General features: G+C 33.0%; 1 protein-coding gene across 8 annotated transcripts in view; it reads right to left on the minus strand.

Annotated features, from left to right (window-relative positions):
- Positions 1-19,610, minus strand: part of LOC123564261 (unconventional myosin-XV-like) — a 57,454-nt gene extending 37,844 nt beyond the window's left edge. For 6 of the 8 annotated variants that reach the window (XM_053536878.1, XM_053536874.1, XM_053536877.1 and 3 more), the window contains exons 1-6: positions 19,435-19,610; positions 18,659-18,782; positions 13,631-13,806; positions 11,737-11,821; positions 8,886-8,975; positions 825-906 (exon numbers count right to left, since the gene is read on the minus strand). In XM_053536878.1, coding sequence (XP_053392853.1) covers positions 825-906; positions 8,886-8,975; positions 11,737-11,821; positions 13,631-13,806; positions 18,659-18,782; positions 19,435-19,553 — 676 coding nt within the window. In that variant the 5' untranslated portion in view covers positions 19,554-19,610. Of the gene's footprint in view, positions 1-824; positions 907-1,132; positions 6,831-8,885; positions 8,976-11,736; positions 11,822-13,630; positions 13,807-18,658; positions 18,783-19,434 lie in introns of those variants that run through there. The other 2 variants (XM_053536880.1, XM_053536879.1) reach the window with 2 other exon arrangements.
- Positions 19,611-24,607: the final 4,997 nt, after the last annotated feature.

A 24,607-nucleotide genomic window follows, 5' to 3' on the forward strand; every position in this document is an offset into this window, starting at 1 on the left:
TCACTATATTATTGCAATGAATACAAATTTTGATATTTTGGGAACTCAAATTTTTTTGGTACTGACAAAAAACAGGGGAGGTAATTACATAATAAATATATCCTTACAGATTTCATTCCTTTTAAAGGATATAATTGTGCTTGGTAGTGTTTGTTTGGGAATAATATTCAAGGAATTATTTCTCTGTATTTACATGTATCAATTATTGAGAAATCCTCAGTTCCTGCAATTTCGTAAGGTTTGATTACAGTAAATTTTACTGAAACTTTTCAAAGAATGGAAAAAATATAAAATTACTAACATTAGTGCTTTTTTTTTTCTTAACTAAACTGTCTTTTGTATGATTTTTTTACTCAGTGACAAACATATTTTCAAATCTTGTAACGGCAAAATGAGAATAGCAAATTACAGTTTCACTATGGTATATATAAGCACACTTACCATCCAGTTTGTTGTACACGTAGGCAAATGAGAATAGCAAATTACAGTTTCACTATGGTATATTAAGCACACTTACCATCCAGTTTGTTGTACACGTAGGCAAATGAGAATAGCAAATTACAGTTTCACTATGGTATATATAGACCACTTACCATCCAGTTTGTTGTACACGTAGGCAAATGAGAATAGCAAATTACAGTTTCACTATGGTATATATAAGCACACTTACCATCCAGTTTGTTGTACACGTAGGCAAATGAGAATAGCAAATTACAGTTTCACTATGGTATATATAAGCACACTTACCATCCAGTTTGTTGTACACGTAGGCAAATGAGAATAGCAAATTACAGTTTCACTATGGTATATATAAGCACACTTACCATCCAGTTTGTTGTACACGTAGGCAAGTTCTCCTGGAATATCCAAATTCAAAATACTTTGTTCCGCCTTCATGATTCTCTCCTGGAAATACAAGTAAATGAGCCGTGCCATGGGAAAACCAACATAGTGGGTTTGCGACCAGCATGGATCCAGACCAGCCTGCGCATCCGCGCAGTCTGGTCAGGCTCCATGCTGTTCGCTTTTAAAGCCTATTGGAATTGGAGAAACTGTTAGCGAACAGCATGGAGCCTGACCAGACTGCGCGGATGCGCAGGCTGGTCTGGATCCATGCTGGTCGCACACCCACTATGTTGGTTTTCTCATGGCACGGCTCAAATAACTCTTTGAAAAAACACAACACTATCATTGCATTCCAATACCCTTCAGTCACTTTTTCCCATACCCCTGTATTATCCTGTAATCACTAGTCACTATAAAACATTATATCATGCAACATCAATCAATATGTTATGGTGATAAACCATATAAATTGTATCATAAAGTCTTGATTGACTTCACAAATTTAAGTACACAGAATTCGGTTAAAGCAAAAATATGATCCTGTTACTTATCCCAATGCTAGCAGTATGCATTAGTGCAGTCATCTGTCACAAAAACAGTAAACTGGAAGGCAGAAGTTAATTGCTAATGGGACTGTAATTTCCATTACCCAAATTAAAAACAAAGCATTATTTTCCATCACAGCTCTTTTCATCCAGGAAATAAAGATAACATAAAACTTACAAAAAATATATTTAAAAGGAAGCGAATACCATTTTAATCACATTTGTTGTGAAAAAAAATTTTTATGACATATTTTTTTTACTAAAAAGTAGACACAGTACAGTATGTTTGAAGATGTAAACCTATTATACGGTACTATCAAATTACAATGTTCCCTATTTGCTGTGTTTCATTCACTCCAGCTGACAAATATTATCAAAATGTTTACTTCCTCAACACAAAATCATTATTTCATTATGTATAAACTTAACATAAAATATTAATGCCTTTGTAACATAATATGAAACTTCAACATCTGTTTCAGCAAGATAAAAGATAAAACTGCTTATACAAGTAGAAATGAAAATCCATGTAAAAGTCTCACATAACAATGGAAGTGTTCCTTACAAAATGTTCACACAAAAATTATATCCCCATAAAGGTATAACATCACAGTATTCTACGATGACTTTATTGCAAGTCCTATCCAGTTACTATTACACTGTATAGGACAACAACTTCTGTAAATGTAGAAAATAACCAACCAGCTATCTACTGATAAAACCTTTCAAACAATCTCGTAAAGCATGCTTGTGCATCTACAATTACTTCACATGTAAAATGCAAACTGTATAACATTAATCTGTATAAACTTTAACAAAACTTCTAAACAAAACTTCCTATCAAAACTTCCTAGATATAGTATCACAAGAAATCAAAGAGAATACAGCAAACATAGATGGCTTTAACGGGATTCAGATCCTGTGATCATACACTCTAAATTGTCAGGCATATATTTAATATAATTCTGGATTTTTTTTTGGCTCCCTTGACTTGTCAACTGTACTGCACATTGATTAACAGCACCAGTGTTGTCAGACCACTGTTTGTAGGAAAGTCACCCAATTTTACTGTTGGGTATGTTACAATTAAAATTGGAACAATCAGCTTCAGAAATATTTTAATAACTGAAATGTTAAGTGCAAAGCTACCTAATGAAATTTCCAATCAATGGACAGAATGTTCATGTAGAAGAAATTGCCCTAATTTTCATAATAAAATCATTACAACTACCGTAGATATATTACCTACCAATTACTGAACACCAAAACAGATGACTGCCATTCTAGCACTAAACAAGAATAATGGTGCCAGTGACAGTTATAAAAACCCAACAGAATGACAGCTATCTCAGTAAAAATTATTCATACTCAAATATTAACCATAGTGTGCCATTAGACTTATATACTTAATACTTTTGTGTGACCATTCCCCCAGACTTCTCTTAAAAACCTGCCTGATATAACCCCAAATGCTGGCATATATACCAAACTTCATATATATTATTAGAATTGACAGCAGTAACTGTAACAGTTTTTGCTTTATGTATCAATTCTTGGTCACTTTTATCTTATATGATGATCTTTGTTATCATTCCATCAACAATACAACAAGTAGCCTTTGGACAACCATTCATACAATAAAACTTGCAAAAATCCTAAATATAGCAGTGCAGTGTAAAATGTAGCAATAAAAAAAACAACACCATCTGTTTTATTTGAATACAACCTCAGATGAAATGCTGCAAATAACCAACATCATGCATTTAGTTGGCGAACTTTTGATAATGGATCACTGTCAAGCATTTAATTCGCTTTTTTGGGATAGAATATTCTTAAATCAAATATGTGATGTTTCAGTGTGAACCTGCTAACAGATTATTGTGACTTAAGTCATTGACTCTTAGTTATGTTTCAGCTAATGTAATAAAAATGCTTATTAGACCAAATAAACATAGGTTAGAGGTTTTGGTAGTTCACTGTTTGATTGATGTTTGTCAGTCGTTATCTGACTTGATACAAACCTAACCCAGTTATCTCCAGCCTCCAGCTTTTGGGTGGGGTATGTAAATCATGTAAAACACTTTAAGAATGTCCCCTTAGGCAGAGTTTCACTAATTGTTAAACCTTTATTTAATGTAATACAAACAAGGTGTAACTTTATTCTCTAAGATAATTATATAGTATTTAGTTGGTATTCCTAAAAAAGAAGACTTTATATACAGTGCATTCGCGATGCTAAGAATCGCAATTTAACGAAATACCGGTATACTACCAAAAGGTGTTGTGGTCCCGGCAGCTTTCCTTCTTATTTCTATGTAACAAAGTCGCGGTTTTACAAAAATGCAATTTTACGAAAAATGCGCTCCTACGAATGTATTGTTATCCCCTTAAAGCCTGTTTTCAACTTGTTTTAGTTGCAATTTTACGAATGCATCGTCTAAGTTTTCACACCTTCCATAACGGAGTGAAAATGCTTTAGAGTGGAAAGTGTCACTATCATTTAGCTGGGCGTAAAAAGTGATTAAAGCGTGAAAACTTAGTAATTAAATTCAAAACACACGCTGTACACTATGACACAAGTTAGTGGTTAATTTTTTCTCCTATAACAACCGATCGGATGGCATACAAGACACACTTGCTTCGATATCTATACGTCTTAAAGAATCACTGCATAAAGAAAATAAAACAACATTTAAGGCCTGATCGTCTGTATATTGTTGGTTTATTATACCAAACAATTCGGTTAAGGGTAGCTGAGGGTATCGGAATATGCAACTGCGATTTTTTTCTCGTGCAACAATGTACCCTGTATATGTTTTATGTACAGTGAATAAAAAGTGAAGAAAAAAACGCGTTCTACATTCTACATACCATCTGAGTTTAGATTCGAATATGATTTGTAGTAAAGCCAGATGTACATATAAAACTGGTATACATGTAGTCCGATACGAAAATCACATGTATAAATATCACGAGTTACGATGTGTAGATATTAAGGTGCTGTATAGCGAAATTTCCTATGCTACGCTCAAACGAAAATGCGATATTATGAAAAAAACGGCCGGTCCTTTGGCTTTTCGTAGGATCGCGATTGTACTGTATATCCAAACTGTTTTAATGTCACCTCACCAACTGAATGACAAATCTTGATATACTGCAAAGATAGTTGGAACACTAGGTTCCTTTGTAAAATAAATGTTGAAAGAGACCTTTAATTCATATAAAAATACATGACCAATTCTGCCTGATACATTTTCACTTCCCATGTTATTAATTTTTTATGATAATTTTACTGGTTAATTACAATACAGGTGAGGTCAAGCATACCTGTATAAACTGACCGTGAACTTAAACCAGACTGATAAGATCACTGTATGTATCAATGTCTAACAAAATAGCTAAACATACTTTTCTATTTAATACTTTTACTAATATCAGCTGTAATAAACAAAGAAACAATATAAGACACTACAGACCATTTCCATTAATCTAAGAGACAACTTTTTCAGTTCCTTTTTGTGTTGTTAATGAGCAAATTATATTATATAACAAGAGCTGTTCATGAGACAGCACGCTCGACTTTTCTCAGTGCTTGACTTGGAAATAGAGCTTTGCCATAAGTCTTTTTATAAAACTTTAATAAAAAAATTCTAAGTTAAAAAGGGGCATTACTCTGTCAAAATTCAAATCAGAGTTATGGAGATTGTTCTCCTGTTGTAGACTTTGAAAGTAAATAACTTTTTAAGTTTCAAGTCAAAAGCTTTGATAGTAACAGAGATATTTGACTTTATCAAAAACTTTAACCAAAAAATTCTAAGTTAAAAAGAGGCATAACTCTGTCAAAGTTCAAATCAGAGTTATGGAGATTGTTTCTCACGGTGTAGACTTTGATAGTAAACAATATTTTAAGTTTCAAGTCAATAGCTTTGATAGCAACAGAGATATTTGACTTTATCGAAAACTTCAACCAATGGCAACGCGGACACCAGGGTGAGTGCAACAGCTCTACTTCAAGCTAAAAAGACCACTTGTGATAAGAGACCATTCTGCCCTTCCATTATGTTGTGTCTTAATGCAAGTTGCACTGTATATATTATTCAGTTCTTGTCAGCTTATAGATTCCACAGAGATCAGGCCCGGATCCAGTGCCCGGCCGAGGGGGCCTGTGCCCATCCCCCAGTTGGCCGAGAAGTGACTTATACTCATCAAAGATGCACCTCAAAATTCGGCCCTGGAGATACTGGTATATAGTGGTAATTTAGAAGTTAAGTTTGAACAGAATTTTTTCTTATTTGATACATAAATCAGTTTGAAAGCTGAATTTGAGTTCAAAAGCAAGAAAGTGAAAAAGTTACAAAAATTTCAGTCCTTTGAATCATTGACCCCCGAAACATTAGTGATCTTCTCTTTTGATATTTAAGCAATGACTAAAGATTAAAAATTGTTGCTATAATACTTTCAGACTTAGAGAAAAAACGAAAAAGTTGATGGACGTTTGTAGAATGCTATAACATAATACATCCCATTTATAACAAAAACTGAAAAAGAGCAGTTTTACCATCCAAAACAGAGAAACTAATTGTTACAATGTTTTGGTTCAGAGCAAAACAAAGAGAAGAGTAAAAGAACTTTTACATGCTGAACCTTAATATGAATGCTTTTTTAGTTCAAGAAATGTCCAGAGCACTGTCCAAGCTAGATCACTAGAAGATATATTGTTCCACCTCTTTACAGTGAACACCACTTGGAAGACTAAAATGTGCTTGTTTTGCTCTAAACAAGTAAGTTACTAGGAATTCTATCCATTGGAAAGGAAACTCTGTCTGTGTAGAGCGGTGTCCTTGCAGGTGTTGTTAAAAGGTATACTGGGTGATAACATGCCACATCATTTTATAAGATCCAAACAAGTTTCACTTACAGGTTGAGGTAATTCATCACCAAAATATGTAAATCCATAGAATGACTTCCTGCCAACCCGTTCTAATGTAAACTCCTTCATTTTTAATTTCAGCACACTAATAATTATATTGGTAATACAGTCAATCCTTCACTTTCAGGTATCACATTTTCACAGAATACATAACTTATTCCGTATAAACAATACGCAATAAGAAAACAATCCAACAGAGACAGACACTGTACAGAGAGTAAAGTGTCCAGTGACTTGTAGTACATATATCTTGTTAGCACCATGACTTGACAGTTACAAGATGTCTCAATTGATCAACTGTCAATTATCTCCTCATAAACTGTCAACCGGTCAACCAGCTTTTGATGGGGTTTTATCAAATACTAATTGATATCTTTATAAATCTATTTGAGAGTGCTATCCATTGAATATCATTAAATCACCTTATAAGCAAAAAGGAATGTTCAAAATAAGCTATGACCTATTAGGCATTAAACATTCTGCTTTTTCATAGAAAACCAAAAAAAAGTGTTAAGTAAATGTATAATGATATGTAAAAATCGGCAAAAATGTGTGCATAAATTAGTACATTGTTGTATAAATACATGAATTCAATTTATCAACATGTCAAGTTGTCATAAAGTATATGATGTTGAAACCACCTCACTTTATCATTGTTAAGGTTTCGATGGAGGCCTTGAGAAACAAAAATCAAACAACACCAAATCATAGAAAGAAAGAGTTGTTTGACATGAAAATTGAACAGCATGTAAAACATGTATATTACTTTACGAAACAAGTGTCAGTATACTGATATAAACATTGAATTCCGGAAAAGGGCTGCCTAAAGGGGCTCCACTTCCGGACAGTTAAACACCTTTAAAAACTCACCATTTTCAAAGAACAGTTACACATGTTCGTTTTGATGCATTTGCAATAGCGTGCGAGTGGTGAAATTTCGCATAACAAGGTGGAACACAGTTTTCAGCAATTGTTTATCTTTATTTCTTTACATATGGCATTCATTATCAAAGGGAGACAACTGTTCCCGATTATTTTAAGTACAAATGGCATTCATTTTCAAAGGGAAACAACTTTTTCCGATTATTTTAAGTAATCTTTGAGAAAAAGTTGTCTCCCTTTGAAAATGAATGCCATTTGTAAAGAAAAAAAAGATAAACAATTGCTGAAAACTATGTTCCACCTTGTTACGTGAAATTTCACCACTCGCACTCTATTGCAAATGCATCAAAACAAACATGTGTAACAGTTCTTTGAAAATGGTGAGTTTTTAAAGGCATTTAACTGTCCGGAAGTGGAGCCCCTTTAGGCAGCCTTTTTCCGGAATTCAATGTTTATATCAGTATACTGACACTTGTTTCGTAAAGTAATATACATGTTTTACATGCTGTTCAATTTTCATGTCAAACAACTCTTTCTTTCTATGATTTGGTGTTGTTTGATTTTTGTTTCTCAAGGCCTCCATCGAAACCTTAAGTAAAACAAATCTGTGCATCTTACTCCTGAAGGTGAACCTTTACAATTAAGGGGCCACAACTCTGCAATAACTCCAAACTGGGTTACTTAACTTGTGTAGTTAAAATAATATATTGAGATTCTGGGCTTTTTCCCATATAAAGATACATCAGGTAAAAGGAGGCTGATCCATTTAGCAATGAAAAATGTTGCTTTTTTCCCCAAATGTGAACTAAAAAATCCCAGACAGACAGTCGCAGCAGTCGGGGGTTCAATGCAATAAGGGCGTATCTAAATATAATAATCATATGTAGATACACCCTTATTGCATTGAACCCTCATAATGATTGTCAACTTTTGAGGGTTTTGCTACTCTAGAACAGTTTTGCTACTGTGTATGTTAATTTTTGTTATGTGAACAACCCTTATAATACACTGCGGAACAAGGATGTATATGATATTCTTGAAAACGTGTTAGAATTGAAAAAATATATATCACAAACAGTGTTTGGAGTTTAGATGCAAAGGAATTATATCACGAGGGCGCAGCATGCTTGACTTTTTTCTCAGTGCTTGACTCTGAATTAGAGCTTTGCCAGTAAAATTTTTATAAAACTTGAACAAAAAAATTCTAAATTAAAAAGGGGCAAGATTCAAATCAGTTATGGGGATTGTTTCTCCTGGGCTAGATTTTGATAGTAAATAACCATTTTAAGTTTCAAGTCAAAAGCTTTGATTGTAACAAGAGATATTTGACTTGATCAAAAACTTTAACCAAAAAATTCTAAGTTAAAAAGGGCAAAACTCTGTCAAGATTCAAATCAGAGTTATGGGGATTGTTATTTCTGGTGTAGACTTTGATAGTAAATAACCACTTTATGTTTCAAGTCAAAAGCTTTGATAGTAACAGAGATATCTGACTTGATCAAAAACTTTAACAAACTGCAACGCCGGTGCAAGTGCAATAGCTCTACTTTTTCTTCGTAAAAGAAGTTTCTGATATTTGGAGTGTTCTTTGCAGAGAAAAATCCGGGACGTTGAAATTTGTTGCATTCTGGGAGTATTCTATACCGCCATAAACTTTCTTGTTGAGGTAAAATAATACTCACTCTTCTTTCTCTCTCCATCTTGAGTCGAGCGTTTTCTCTCTGTTGTGCAATCTTCTCCTGTTCTCGTTTTCTTTTTATCTCTTCTCTTGTCTACAATTAAAATATAGTAATTTTAAGCAAGTCTCCTGACAGACTATGTATTATTACTAACACTGACTGTAATTTTCGTAACATTTAGATGTAACAGATAATTTAAATGTTTTTTCCTAAACTTCCCTGAATGTTTACTCTGCTGGTCTAGATTCGGTTTTCATTTCATACTCTCTCAATGGTTACCTTTTTATCACAAGCTTGTTTCTGTAATAAGGTTTACATAATCTTCTTCATTACCATACAAAGACACAAACTATATTTTGTTCACAATATAGACAGTACACTTTATGTTGCAATAAAGTTTGATAACATGTCAGTAAAGTAAGTAGTTTTCTATACCAGTTAGGTAATAAATACTGTGAAAGATATATTATTGAATTTTTATTTTTAAAATCCTGAATATATGAATATAGTCAGTCTTTATCCTAGGTCCAATATCATAATATAATCTCTGAGAAAATATGTAAATTAGACTGGCATTTGTCACTATAACATAAAATAAAAGCTTTTTTTTTAAAATTTGTGACAAATTCTTCATTATCAGTCTAGTGACTAGTCTACAAGGTTGCATAAATATATAAAATTAAATCCCGACAAATAGGCAAATTTTCTATTTGATTTATATTTAGAGCTTGAAAACCAAGAAATAGTCGTCTTCATTAAAATCCCAAAATTGAATGCCCACAAAATGAAATGGTTTCAGTACATATTTCTCTAGCCTATCAGTATTAACTAACAGCACTGCTTTTGTATCAATGCAAGATGCTATCTATAGTTACATGCTTTCAATTTTTTCTTCAATGAAAACCCTAGAGTTGGAAATCAATTAAGCAAATCTTCATTCACATCTATATAAACAGATGTTTAGCAAAACATTGTCGATTCACTTAATTTTCACTTATGGGAAAGTGCAACAGAAGTGTTACATGTTTTATTGCATACTATGGGCCAGTCATGTACAACTGACTATCTGCAAGAGATAATTTACCTTAAACAAGTCACATGTCTAAAATATACAATTACATGGTACCCTTATCATTTACTTTTCATTATAGGTATGCAAATGGGAAATGAATAAGACAAAGTCCCCCAACCGTCCCAACACAATCGCCCCCTCCCAATATAGTCATTTTCGTAAACATTATAAAATACTTGTTTCTAAAAACAATGAGTAACACATTTTATATTGTTTAAAATGTTGTTTTATGCCTCAAGGTAAATGATAATTCAAGATATCCCATTAAGATTGTCTACCTTGAATTACAATAAGTGAAATATCCTCCAGCTATACATAGCAGGGAGTGGATTTTAGGTGGATCAAAGAATAAATGTCAATGGCATTTAAAGATAAACAAGTTACACCTATAAACAACAGTCAATATTAGGACATTCAATTCTCTACATATAAGGTACAACAACTGGACTGGTTTCGATATTCCCCTCTCGGTTGACCTGTATCTATGGCAGGAATATATGTGTTCGGGTTTAGTGTCTTTTTCAACTATTTTTCAGTTACATAATTAAGGTGTTGACTTCTAGCAGTCAGCACAGTGTCAAACTTTATAGTGCTGCATCACTGGAATATCACGCTGTAGACAAGACATGATACCCCATCCAGTCACATTATACTGACACCGGGCTGACCAATCCTAGCACTGTCCTCATAATGCTGTGTGCGAAGCAAGGAAGCTACTAGTACCTTTTTTTCATGTCATTGGTATGAGGCAGCCAGGGAGGGAACCCACGACCTCCTGCACTCAAAGCGGGCACTGTACCACTAGGTTACTAAGGCATTAGCAAGCATGTAATCAGAGGAAGGTAAACATTCAATACAGACCCCAAACACCCGGCCATTATGGCCATTCTAGACACACTGGTAATAGATTTGTTCTTTGAAGTGACCATATAACTGCACAATTACTAAGCTTTTTTCATTTATGCTGTATCAATCTGGTTAAGAATTTTTTTCCTAGTATTTCCTTATAAAGTTACACTGTGGACAGAATATGTTAACCTTTACCCTGTTAATTTCTAAAATGGACTGTTGCATCATTCAATCTGAGCAGTACCACTTATTATTAGGGGGGTGTTCACTGAAAATTTACTGACTGAATAGCAAACAGTGCAAACCATGATCTGCCTGCACTGATGGTCTGCACTGGTCGCAAAGGCAGAATCACTTGCCACCAGCAGCCTGAAGGTTAACTAGCAAGCTGCTGTATACAGACTGTTGTAGTATCACCACATCAATCAGTTGTTGCACATTAAGTGCACCAGATGCACCACGCATACAGAATCCTCTTTGATGCAAAAACTTGATCCATTATGCAAAAACAGTAGCAATACCTCAGTGCATGGAAAACATCTGAATAAACTATTGCAAGCTGAACAGCAAAACAAATCAATTGTAAGGGAATACGTGTCCCATGGTTTCTTATATGCAATTACTTCTTGACTGTATAACGTTGTCCTTGACTGTAAAAGTTCATCTTTGTTTAAGTCAAACTGCTGAAACTAACTACAACAGGGAGAACAAATTTGTTGAGGATGACATTTTCTAATTTCTTCCTTTTTTCACTTTTCATACATAATATACATAAAAATATCTTCAAAGTAGACACTTAAATTCAGGGAAAAAATTCAGAGAAAAAATTTCAGCAAGCTAAACCAGATTGTCTGTATTTATCTACATGACACTTAGTAATGTCCTGACAACATAAAACAGTTACTATCAGATACAAACATAAGAAACATATACCTTTAGATACTTCTTCCTCTCACGCTGCATACGGAACTGAGCTTGTGCCCGAATAATTCCATTTTGTATCACATTAAAATGCTCCCTGAAACGTAAATAATTCCGAGAATGTTACAAGTACGTCAAGATACGAACAACCTTTCCTTTTTTAAATCCAAAAGAGAAATATGATGAACGTGTTGTTTTTCCTGTAACTACCATCTATCATACAGTTGCTATAAATGTATATAATCCAGTATAAACAATCAACCAAATCCACATTTTAATCATTCAAAACAAAGCCGAAAAAACCATCCCAGTAATGTTCTCAATGGCGCAAGTACAATATCCTGTATGACGTCTGTTTAAAAAAGTTCTTCTACGCTGTTACCACAAAAACAAAATTAGTAGTAAATTATAACAAAATAAAAGAATGTTCACAGTTTCAGTACGTATTCTTTTTAATTCATTATATCCAACAGTGTTTAGTTTTTTTTATTTCCTTTTTTTCTCAAAGTCACTTGACACAATTCTAAATTTTCAACAAAACATTTAAAAAATAGTAGTTTTTTTTTCCCAAATATAAAAAGTTAAATGCTTCTATGTAAATGTTAAAGTGAAATGATGATAGCTAACTGATTGTTGATATCTGGTCAGTCAGGTAGATTATACGTTGCCCCAAGACAATATGTGATGTCATCTAAAACGTCCCTTCACCGCTACGCGATGTATGTCACCACTGAAACCTAGACTCAGAATTGATAAATTATGGGTGGTAACATAACTCGAAAGCTTTTATACCGTGTTCTCTGGTAAACAATGAAAATCATCATCCTTTTATTTCATAAAAATGCAAGTTTTCATGTAAATTACCCATGAATTCAGAATTTTATGATTTTTTAATGAGTTTAGATAAAGTTATCGGTCACAAGGTAAATGCTTGTGGCTATTGTCTATATACATTTTCTAAATCAACAGATGCTATAAAACACAGGAAGTTTGTTTGCCAAGGATTTCACAGATAATTGTAAGGTAATTTCAACTGCAAAATGTTCAAATAAAACTTATAGCAAAGTTCAGCTTTTGCACCAGTGCTATAGTTTACATCAAACTTTTTCAGTATATACTCTCAAATGGTACCTTGTTTATGAGAAAATTTGGCGAGAGTCTTGTATATGCACCAAAATTAAAACAAATTACAATGTTTACATTTAATCTTCTGCTATTTTTTTACCACTTACAAAACACTAATCATAAAAAGAATTTTGAAGTGCACTATGTGCAAAGAACAAGTGCACCAAGTCTCCTCTACTGTACTGTTATATTTCATTTTGAATGACAGAAGTGTTGAAGATATGGTTTACGCCCATACGAGGCTTTGACAGCCTCAGTGAAAATGTAACTAATGATGCAATTAAGGTAGCTGTCTACAACACCTTAAATACCACACCTGACCTACCAATACCTTATATGGTCAAAAACACATTAAGTAAATACAATCTGGACATCATCCAAAAAGTTCATTAATACTTTTCTCAGCAATTACTTAGAAATGTCAAAAATCTTGTACGTAAGACTTTTTATTTTAAAGAATTGAGAGTCCATCCGGTTTTACAACTGATGAACTAGTCTAACATGCACTTCCAATTTTTACATCTATTAAATGATTCATTCTTGTCACAACTTATTGCATCCAAAGTAGTGTAAATAGCAATGCAGCATTTATCAAGGGGAACATTTTTCTTTTCTACTTTTTGCTCAAAAATATAATAATATGACAGTTTTTTCTATGTTCAATATGGATGAGCAATGATCAAAAAAAGGGTAAGAAATCTTTTGCTAAAAGTTACAAGTTTTAAAATCTTTGCTTTTATTAAATATGAACTTATTAGGTTGATAATTATACTAGACTCACCTTGCCAGGTACATTCTGATTGCAGCTTGTATCCTCTGGGTCTTATTGTGGATAAGCAGGAACTTGCGCCGGGCCAGGAACATGCGTGCATTCTTCTGAATATATAGCGCGGCTTTCAGGTGGATCTTGCGAGCTTCCATGTCCAGATGGTGCTCAAACTCTTCCTTCATAAACACCTGTTGATTAGAGTATAAGGTAGGTATTGTTGTTGGTTTATATAGCGAAAATGCTGTTGGCATAGACGGACTGTGACCAGGTGGGGTGGGAAAAATGTATCCCGAACATTTTCAGAATGAAAGTTATTTTGTATGAGATCTGAAGACCATTGTTGTGTGTTGCTAGACTGGATGTCGTTCTGTCCTATAACTGAATTTTGAATTGCATTATTAAAATGTGAGTCATATTTTACATCTGTGGTTCTTGTTGGAGATACAGCATAAAACAGTTCATCTGGGGAAGATAAGCTAGTGCTAATATTTGGTGACAAGTTTGATGAGAGAATCTGTACATCTGCTGTGCCTGTTGTTGTTGCCATCAGTGATATGGGCATCTCTTGATAGTTCTCATATAAAGGTGAGTTAATGCTCGATAGAGACTGACAAACATTTGATCTCATTGTTTCCTGTTTAGCTCTGTCCTCAGTTGTGTTTCTGGGAGAAGATTTGTTTGCCTTTTTCTGACTTTCTACTGGAACAAGATATCCACTTGCAGATGCAGCTGTATAAGTATCCACACTGTCAACATTTACATGACTATAACTGGCACTTACATGGTGATCATCCAATAAACTGTACACATTACCATCTTCATGTGAATCATGATTGCTTTCATGTAAGATTGGCTGGTTCCCTTCATCTTCATAACCAGCTTTTAAAGTTCCATTTTCCAAACCAGTATGAACTTTCTCATTTTCATAATCTGGTTTTATTTTCTCTTGTAAACCAGTATGAATTTTCTCATTTTCATAATCAGGTTTTATTTTATCTTGATGTAAACCGGAATAAAATTTGTCATTTTCATAATCAGGTTTTATTTTCCCTTGTAAACCAGTATAAAATTCATTGCTTTCATAATCAGGTTTTACTTTCCCTTGTTGTAAACCAGTTTGAAAGTTTTCATTTTCGTAATCGGGTTTTAGCGTTCCACTTTGTGAATGCGTATGAATTTTCTCATTTTCATAATCGGGTTTGACTGGTTCATCAAAATCAGAGCAGAATGAACTGTCTGAGATAATTTCTTCATCCTCCTCTTTCTTCTCATCACCTTTAAAAGTAGTCAGCCTGTTATGATCTTCATTTCTAGCAATTTCACTCTGATTTTGTCTTCCACTTCCTTTCTTCTTGATAAAATCATGTGCAGCAATATCATTATGTCCTGACATATGTTTTCTGCTGCCAGACTTTCCTGAAATTAACGAACTGTCTAAAGCTGTTATACTACCGTTGTCATCATCTGCTGTGACCTCCATCATGTAATTCTGATATGAAGCATGTCTCTTTGAATCTGAATACTGTATATTTCCTTTATTTGTAGATTCTGTATGTTTATTTATTTCCTGTTCCTTAAGCATCTGTAACTTCATATTTAACTTTGATGCATTTTTACCTTCTATTCTATGTTCTTTGAAACATGCAACATGTTGATCATGGAATGCCGTCTGCAGATTATAACCTTGGAGATACTCATGATGATGTAATGGGCTATGTCTAAGTCTCTCATACTTCTCTATCCTTTCATTTTCTCCCTTGAACTTTCTGTGAAGAACTGCCCCGTCTGTTGCACTGTCCCTGAACTGCAGACCACTTTCAGATGGTGGAACTGGGTTTATGGAATGATAGGCATAGGGATTACCATGGAACTGTTGCTTTGGCAGTGGAGGGACATAGATCCTCTCAGCAGGAATTTGTTGTTGTGAACGTCTAACATTACGGTGAACTGGGTAGTTATAATAACCTGGCTGGTATTCAGGTTCTGCTTTCTCATGTGCGCCATCTTTTCCGCCAGAGAACACCCATCTGGAGACATTACTATATATAGGATAATGTGACATCTTTAGACCCCTGTCAACTGTGTACGGTTTACATAACCTCCTTTATACTTTCACATGCACAAATGCTATAATCCATCAATTTTCAACTTGTACATCCTTGCTATTAGTGTTACAGTTTTTGTCGGAACTTGTGTCTTATCTATTTGTTCACTTTTGATAACAGACTCCTCAAAACACTGACAAATTAAATACTAATCAAGTCAAAATAACGGCAATGATGTCATTAAAATGCCCTATCAATCATAATATGACCATTATAACTGCTCATGCATACAAAGTCAGCTAGAACATACAATTTAACGAACCACACTGTCTAATGAATCTGTCATTCTTGAACCATGTTATACGACAGTATTTAAATTTGAAACAGTGCACTTCATGATTTGAAATTAATTGTGTACAATATACTGACTGATATGTTCTATATGTAGAAAGGATATTGGTACACTTATGTTTGCATTCACACATCAACGTACTAAAATCTCATCACCCTGACATGTATTTCTCTACTTTCATGTTAACTGATTATCCAATAATCATATTATGACAATTACATATATCAGAAATCCTCCTTTATTTTGTTCCTCTGAAAACCCAACAAAAAATGCTTTATCAATCAGTTAAAGAAAACCTTTGTAAAGAATTTTTTGTGGTGTACCAGTACTCTTTGCTGCAAAGCAAGTGGTTGTTAAAGAAACCAAAACTTGTTTGTAGTGTGGCTCTGTAATTTCTTCTAGGATTACTTGTTTTTGTACTCTAAAATTAAAATGAAATTTTCAGACTTCTGCTGACTTGATCTCTTGTTATATGAACATTCACTTTTTTCCAGTTCCTTATTATCATTTCAAAATGTCTGAAATGCTTCTGAATGGAAAAATAAAAAAATCTGGATTAGTTGCACAATGTTTGTTCAAAATTATTCTGTGAGTGCACCTAATCATACACAGTAGCTTGGGTATGTAGCTCAGCAGATATTTCAATGGTTAGTACTACCGTGAAGCCTGGGAGAAGGTTGCAGATATATAGCAGCAAAATTTTGGGGGGCAGAAAAACGTCGGCTCATATTTCAGAGTAGGCTTATAAAGTACAGTTTTTAACCATTTTTTTTTATCACAATTTTATTTTCATCTCATCCCAGCTGTAATGCAGAATGTTTTATGATGTGTCCAAAGACGTTGATTAATGTTATATACAATTATTCACATTGTCAGAGCCAGCAGTAACTGTCAACATAAAGACTTACTTAACATACCATCAAATTCAGCATATTGCACATAAAACTTCATAATAATTGTGTTCAATTTTTGTAATAAAATTTCAATCACAAATGAGTGTATTTTGCTGTATAAATGTCAGATCTAGAAGCAAAACAAAATTTCACCTTTGGAAAATAAAAACATTTCAAGTTTTGCACTGATTCTCTATGGTTCAAGGACTACTTTTCAGGCATAACACATGATCGTATGATTAAAAATGTCTGGCAGTTGGAATCAGAACTAAAAAGATTCAATTGTTTTCCAATGTTTATGCCATTGGGTCCTGCCTAAACGCTTGAACATTTTGCAGAGAGGGTTCTTTTTGTTACGATTTGGCATATTTCTTATACACTAGTTCAATTATTTTAAGCAAGAGCAAGAAGAAATTAACTTTGAAATGAAGGCTTTGCCATGCAAACAATTAATGTATTTATATTCTTCTTAACTGGAGAGAAGTACTTACAAGTTCATATATTTTTATCCCTTTTTTCACAGATTCGTTTGCCATAATTAAGATTTTCCAACAGCATTTACATCGTATCTAGTCTGTTTCAACACTTCTAAATATCTCCTAACATTTTAAATTTCTGCTTCTCTGAATCTAACATGTGGCTATAATTTTGTGACATAACAGAACATGACAATCATGTTTGATAAAGTGATTTAATCCAGAATATGAGCAGCGTTCGCAGCGTTCATAAATTATGTAACAATAAGACTGACATGGCTGCATTCTAACATCTCTATCATACATCATATGAGCCGTGCCATGGGAAAACCAACATAGTGGGTATGCGAACAGCATGGATCCAGACCAGCCTGCGCATCCGCGCAGTCTGGTCAGGATCCATGCTGTTCGCTAACAGTTTCTCCAATTCCAATAGGCTTTAAAAGCGAACAGCATGGAGCCTGACCAGACTGCGCGGATGCGCAGGCTGGTCTGGATCCATGCTGGTCGCAAACCCACTATGTTGGTTTTCTCATGGCACGGCTCAATTATCATCTAACAAACAACTCACACTTTCGTAAATAACATCTATCACTTCATTAACCAACTTTAAATGAACTTATTTAAGCTTCAATGTGAATTTTTCTTACTGAGTTATTCTTTGAAGAACCGTAAGTAGATTGCTATTGATGGTTGCAAGTTAAATTTTAGGAGCATGTCTTTGATCAGCTTCAACTTTAAAATAACATGATGGTTGCAAGTTAAATTTCAGGAGCATGTCTTTGTTCAGCTTCAACTTTAGAATAACATGATGGTTGCAAGTTAAATTTCAGGAGCATGTCCTTGTTAGGCTTTAACTTCAGAAGAAAATTATTAAACTGCAGTATTTTATCTACTTGTACATTAAAATCTACCCTTTGAATGATCAATTCTCAGACTGTTGTTAAATGCCAAGGTAAGTTCAAGTAATATTAATTTTTTTAATTGCAAAAATAACATAAACAGGATCATAAATTGTCACTTTTGGTATTCATATGAGTGATTTATGCTTTATTGGTTCGGTGGACATTGATAACCACAGACAGTCACATTGCATATAACAAGTCGTTAAATCATCCAGACCATAAATATATTATGCATTTAACAGTGAAAGAAGGACTTCTCAAAACAGTTTTATGTATTTTTCTGATACAAGCTTATCCCTCAAGCTGATTATGGATTCTGACTGTTACTCACATAACAAGATAAAGATTTACAAGGGAGACAATATATACCTTGGTAGCTCCTATTCTATAGAGATGTGTGAAGACCTCAGGTTGCGTGTTCAATATCATCAGACATACGTCAGTTGGAAGGTGATTTACATGGATTCTCTGCCCTTTCAACAAACATCGATACCTTCAAAGATATATATACATTTGTCAAATATATAAACAATAGCTACAGCTTGGTAGCATATGTGACATAAAAACTCAATACATCTTAAGTGTAATGTACTGAAATGGTTATCTCCCTTTAAAGAAAAATATGAGCACTTGAAGTAGCGACAGAATAATTTTATAATCTCATTAATCATTATAGCAAGTAGAGTCTTACAGATAGATTACAGTGTTTGTGCAGCCAGGGACACAAAATATCTACAACCATTAATTACACTTCACACAAAATGCCCTGGGATTGAAATGTTTATAGTTCTATTTTGGGAATAAAGTAAAGCAAATTAATCAATCTCAATAGGAAAACATTTATAATGTAAAGTTTCATTTGTTTACTTGTCTGTTTTGTTGGTTTTTATGATGCACTGACACAATTTCAGTAATATGGCAACATTCCAGCATCGATGGTGCAAGGAGACTCCAGGTGATCATCTGCCCATTATTTCAAGTACAAGCAGGCAGATGGAAAAAAAAGCCACAAACCTTTTGCTCTTCATAAGAAAGAATTCTACAGCATGAGCTAGGCATTAGTAGGTAAATGATTTCATGTCTGAAATCTCTATTCATTTAGCCATTAAAACCTCATGAAAAGTAAATTTTCAGTATGTCCTTACCTTTCAATAAAATGCGGGAATTTTACACGAATTGGGAATCCCAGCTTCCTTATTCGAATAGTTTCCAACATTCCTGTGTACCGTAACTGATCCAACACCACATTTCTTTCAAATGTCATTGGTGATTTGTCATTGTTTGGTTTAACACACCTCACAAAGTAAGGGTTCCCACGTTACAAAGTTTTAAAAGTAAACAAAGGGTGATTCAAGGGGAATTTTTGGGTGCCTACAGTTGGCTCCTTTCGGTTTTTTTTATTTTTTTTAAAACAAAAGGGCTGTTTTTTCCCCAAAATTTTTGAAAATTTTAAACTTTTCCCTTTAAAAAGTTTTTAAAATTTTGTGTATACGAAATTACAAATTACCAAAAAATTTTTGGAAAAACCCTTTTAAAATTTTTTAAAAAAAGTTTTTTAAATTCCCCCCAAAACTTTTGGCTGAAAACTTTCAAAAATTTTAAAATAAAATAATGATTTTTTAACCAATTTTTGTTTCGCCCGTTTGATTTTTCTCGAAAAAAAAAATTTTTCCCAAAAATCATTTTTTAAAAAAGGGGAACAAAAAACCAGAAAAATTTTCCCCGGAAAACCCGTTTCTTCTAAAATTTAAATTTTGCAAAGTTTTAAAAATTTTTCTTTCTCCTTTTTACTTCAATGTGGGAAATTTTAAATAATTAATCGGCATGAAAAAATAACCTTTAAAGTTTTTTCCGGGGATTTTTTTTTAAAACCGATTTGTTTGGGTTTTTTGTTTTTTAGTTTTTAGGGCTTCAAAAATTTTAAACGGGTTTTTGGCTTTTTTTTCGGGCCCCTTCAAAAATTTTTGCTTTTCCGGGTTTTAACCTTTTTTTTTTAAACCTTAATTTTTTTTAAAAGAAAGTTTACTTTCAATTCCAATTACTTTTTCCTTTAAAAAGGGTTACAATCTTAAAGGTCAAATGGGGAATTCATAATTAAAACTTCCCCCCATGAATGAATTTTGCCCTTGAGTTTAAAAAACTAAAATTTCAAAGGGTTTTTCCCCCCAAATTTAAAATTTTTGGGCTAAAACCCCAAAAAGGGTTTCCCCTTTAAAATCAAAAGGGGCCATTTTTTTCCCTTAAATTTAAGGGCAGTAAACTCTGGCCCCCCCAATTTTGGAAATTAAACAAGAGCTGTCAGGGCAGAACGCTCCCCTATTCAACGGGAAAACCAGGGGTTACTGAGTTTACAAGCTTCAAAAACCCGGGGAATCAGAAAAAACCAAATGATGCTCCCTGATGAAGGGTGCTTTTTTCCAATATGGGGAAAAAAAGTAAAAAAAACCAAAAAAATTTGATTTTTTGACCTGTTTATGTGAGTTTAAAAATTCAAATCCCTTTAATCCCTTTAAAGTTATATTTTCCGGACAAAAGTGTGTTTGGGACGAGGAGCATAAAAATTTAAACCCAAAACCCGGGGCGGATGCACAAGTGAGTCTAATAGTTACTATTCTTTGGCAGTCAACCTAAAAATGCAGGTAGGGGTTATACAAACACCCCAAAATATTCTTTTTTTTTATAAAAATAAAAAATAGCTCCCTTAACTGATAATTTTTCCCAAAAAAATAAAAATTTAGTATGGGTAAAGATTATTCCCATTTTTCTTTAATTTTTAAAAAACAATTTTGTCCTGCGGGCCATTTTTTTGGATTGAAAAAAGTATTTATTTTTATAAAAAAACCGGGTAAAAAAAGAATCTGTTAAGTCCAACTAAAATTTAAAATCAGTAGGCCATCAAAGTTTCATTTTTTGTCATTACTTTTGGTCTAATTAATAAAAAATGAAAAAAATTTTACCCCTAAAAAAAATTTTGTTTTTTTCCAGCATAGTGTTTGATGCTAAACTCGGGGCTGATTTTCCGAGGTTTCCCTTAAAGCCCTTTGGGTCACTTGGGTGGAAATGGCACTTCTTAAAAATTTGATCCTTTCTTTTCCCTTTTGTAAAAAAATTTTTTCAAAAATATTTTTTTTATTTTTTTTTTGTTGGTTTTAAGGTCCCCACCGAAAGGGGGTGGGGCTTATGGGGATTTTCCAAAGTTTTTATGGTGGAGGAAGACCCGGTCCCCCTCCGTGCATTTTCATCACGGGGGAGCACCTGGGTAGAACCACCCCCTTTCCGAAAGGGCCCCCTGGAGGGCTTTTTCAATGAAAAATTTAAAACGCCCCGGTGAGGCTCGAACCCACTTCAAAGAGGGGAAGTGGATTTGAAGTCAGCGCCCAAAAACCAAACTCGGCCCGGGGGCCCCCAAAATTACAAAATAAAAATTCTTACAAAAAATTACATAAAAAAAGTGGTCTTTCCAAAATTTAAATAACCATCAGAAACTTTTCTACGTCCTGAAAAGACACTTTGGGATATATATCCCTAAGACAATTATATACCTCAAGATGTAGCCTTTTACTGCCAATAAAAAACAAATTTCAAAATTTTTGTAAATTTTTTCTGTTTTTTTGTTTGTTTGTTTTTTTTAAAAAGGTGGTGCATTAAGATATTTCAGTAAATAACCTGAGGAAATTTTCCACTGTCCCCCAGAATATTTTAAAAAAATTCCTGCGGGTTTTAAATGGAAATTAAGGTCTATGAAAGGTTGGTTTTTCCTGGTAATTATATTTGCCCGTTATTCCCCCTTTTTGCTTTATCCTTTTTTCCCAACCGGAAAAACATGGGGTTTGAAGAAAAACTGCGGGGCGTCCGTTTCATAGTTGTTACAAAATTTTTTTCCTAAGCTGTTCACAGGGAAAACCCAAAAAATTTACCCCGTAAAGAAAAGAAGGGCATAAAATGTATGTTGGGAAGCACAAAATTCAGACAAAAAATGGCCGTGCCTTGAAAAAAACCAACATGGGGGTTTTTTCGACCCGGGTTTCCAGACCACCCCTGCCTCCCTGCGGATGCGCAGGTGGTCTGGTCCTTGTGGTCGCAAACCCAACTATGTTGGTTTTCCCAGGGCAGGGTCTTTTAAAAAGTAATCTATTCATCAAATACCAATACCCTTTCTTCAAAACAAAACAGGTAGGTTTTAACGGTTGGCCGTTTTGGGCTACAAAAAATTCTCCAAAAATGAATTTTTTGTGTTTACTTTATTTAGCGAGCAGGGGAAAATCGGGGAAAAACTTACCATTTACTTTGAAAATTGCCAACATTTAGAAATGGTATTTAAAAAGGCTATTTTTTTCCGAAAAATTACAAAATCAAGGGAATTTTCTTTAAACTTTTTTTCATTAGAGGGGTGTTTCTGCCTCGAACCCAAAGATACTGGGGGCTCCCAAATTGGGTGGTTTTCCCTCGCGTTTGATTTTTTTCTATCAAGTTTATTTTTAAACCCAAGGTAAACAAGATGTACAAGCTTTAGATTTTGGGCTTTTTTAAATAGGGAAATATTTTAATAATTTATAAAAACTTAGTTTTTTTTAAAGGTATGATGTATAAAATTTTTAAATGTTTCGGGGAAATAGTTCTTATTCTTTGAAATTGTTAAGGAAAGGGTTTATTTCTGTTTGTTTAATACAAATATTTGGGTTTTTAAAAAAATTTTATTAAATAAAAATTTTATTTTTTTGTGTGGAAATGTTTTATGGAGTAGATTGTTCGATTTTTTAGAATAAAAAATTTAAATATTTAATTTATTTAGTTTATCCCAAAAAAATTTTTTAAAAATTTATATTAGTTATAAAATTTTAAATTTAATTAACTAAAATTTGGTTTATAAAAATTTTTGGGAAAAAAATTTTAAAAATTTAAAAATTTATTCTAAAAAACCCTTTTATAAATTTTCCAAAAAAACCCCCTTTAAAATAATTATTTTTAAAATTTATTAATTTTATTGAATAATTTTTATAAAAAAATTTAAAAATTTAAAAAAATTTCCAATTTTTAAAAAATTTTAAACAAAATAAAAAAATTTTTTAATAAAATTTAATTTTTTTTTTTTAAAAAAAATTTTAACCCCTTTTATTTTTTTTCCACCCAACTTTCATAAATTTTAAAAAAATTTTTAAATTTAAAATTTAAATTCCCCCAAAATTTTTTAATTAAATTATTAAATCACCCCTTTAAATTATTTTTTTTCCCAAATCTTTTCAAATTCCCCAAAATATATCTATAAATAAATCTAAATTTAAAAAACAAATTTAAAAATAATTTTTCAAAAAACCCAATTAACAAAAAAAACCCCAAAAAAAAAAAAATTAACCCTTTTAATTAATCCAAAATTCAAAAAAAAACAAAAAACCAAAAAAAAAAAAAAACCAAAAAAACATTTTTAAAAAAAAAACCCTATATTTTTTTTCCCACCAATTTTTTTTTTTTTTAAAACTTTAATTTTTTTTTTTTTTTTTAAATTTTTTTTTTTTTTTCCCCATTTTTTTTTCCATCCCTTTTTCCCCCTTTCCCCCCCCCCCCCCCCCCCCCTTAAAACCAACCAAAACATTATTTTTAGTTTTTAAAATTTGCATTTCCCCAAAAATCCATTTTCCCCCCTTTACCCCCTAACGCCGGGGCAAAATTTTGACTAAAAAACAAAAAATAAAATTTGCTTTTAAAGCGGGGAATTCCCAAAACCAAGTTTTCAAAATAATTCCTCACGACAAAATTTTAAAGGGGGGGAAACCTTTTTTTCCCAAAAATTTGGGAAAATTTTGTAAAAAAATTTTACAAAAATTTTTTCTTGAATTTGGATGTTCCCAGTTTTGAAAATACTGCGGAAAGCAAATTTCTTGTAAAAGGGAAATTTTCCCCCGTGTTTTGAGAAGTTGAGAAACTTTGCAGGGGTCGACAACATCGTAATTCCCAGCATCATCCGATTTGGGGAAAACAAAAGTTTCCCTCCCTAAAAACAGTTTTTATTTTCAGTATGTTTTTACTTTTTTTTTTAAAATGAGGTAAAAATTTCTTTTTTGAATGCTATTTGATCTAAATATTTTTTTAAGATTTGTAAGCCCCTTGATTTGTCATACCTTCCTAATTCTTCCCTAAAATTGCAGTTTCTTTTACTATGGCATTTTTTGAACTTATTACATAATTTTACGGGTTTTGGGGTGAGAATCCGAAAAAATTCCAATTGTCCCCAAAAAAAAACCCCAAAAAAAATTACAATGCTATACGGAAATTATTAAAAATTTTAGTGTTTTTTTAAAAAATTGATATTTTTTCAAAATG

This window comes from Mercenaria mercenaria, chromosome 2 (genome assembly GCF_021730395.1).
Source record: "Mercenaria mercenaria strain notata chromosome 2, MADL_Memer_1, whole genome shotgun sequence".
Taxonomy (NCBI): Eukaryota; Metazoa; Mollusca; class Bivalvia; order Venerida; family Veneridae; genus Mercenaria; species Mercenaria mercenaria.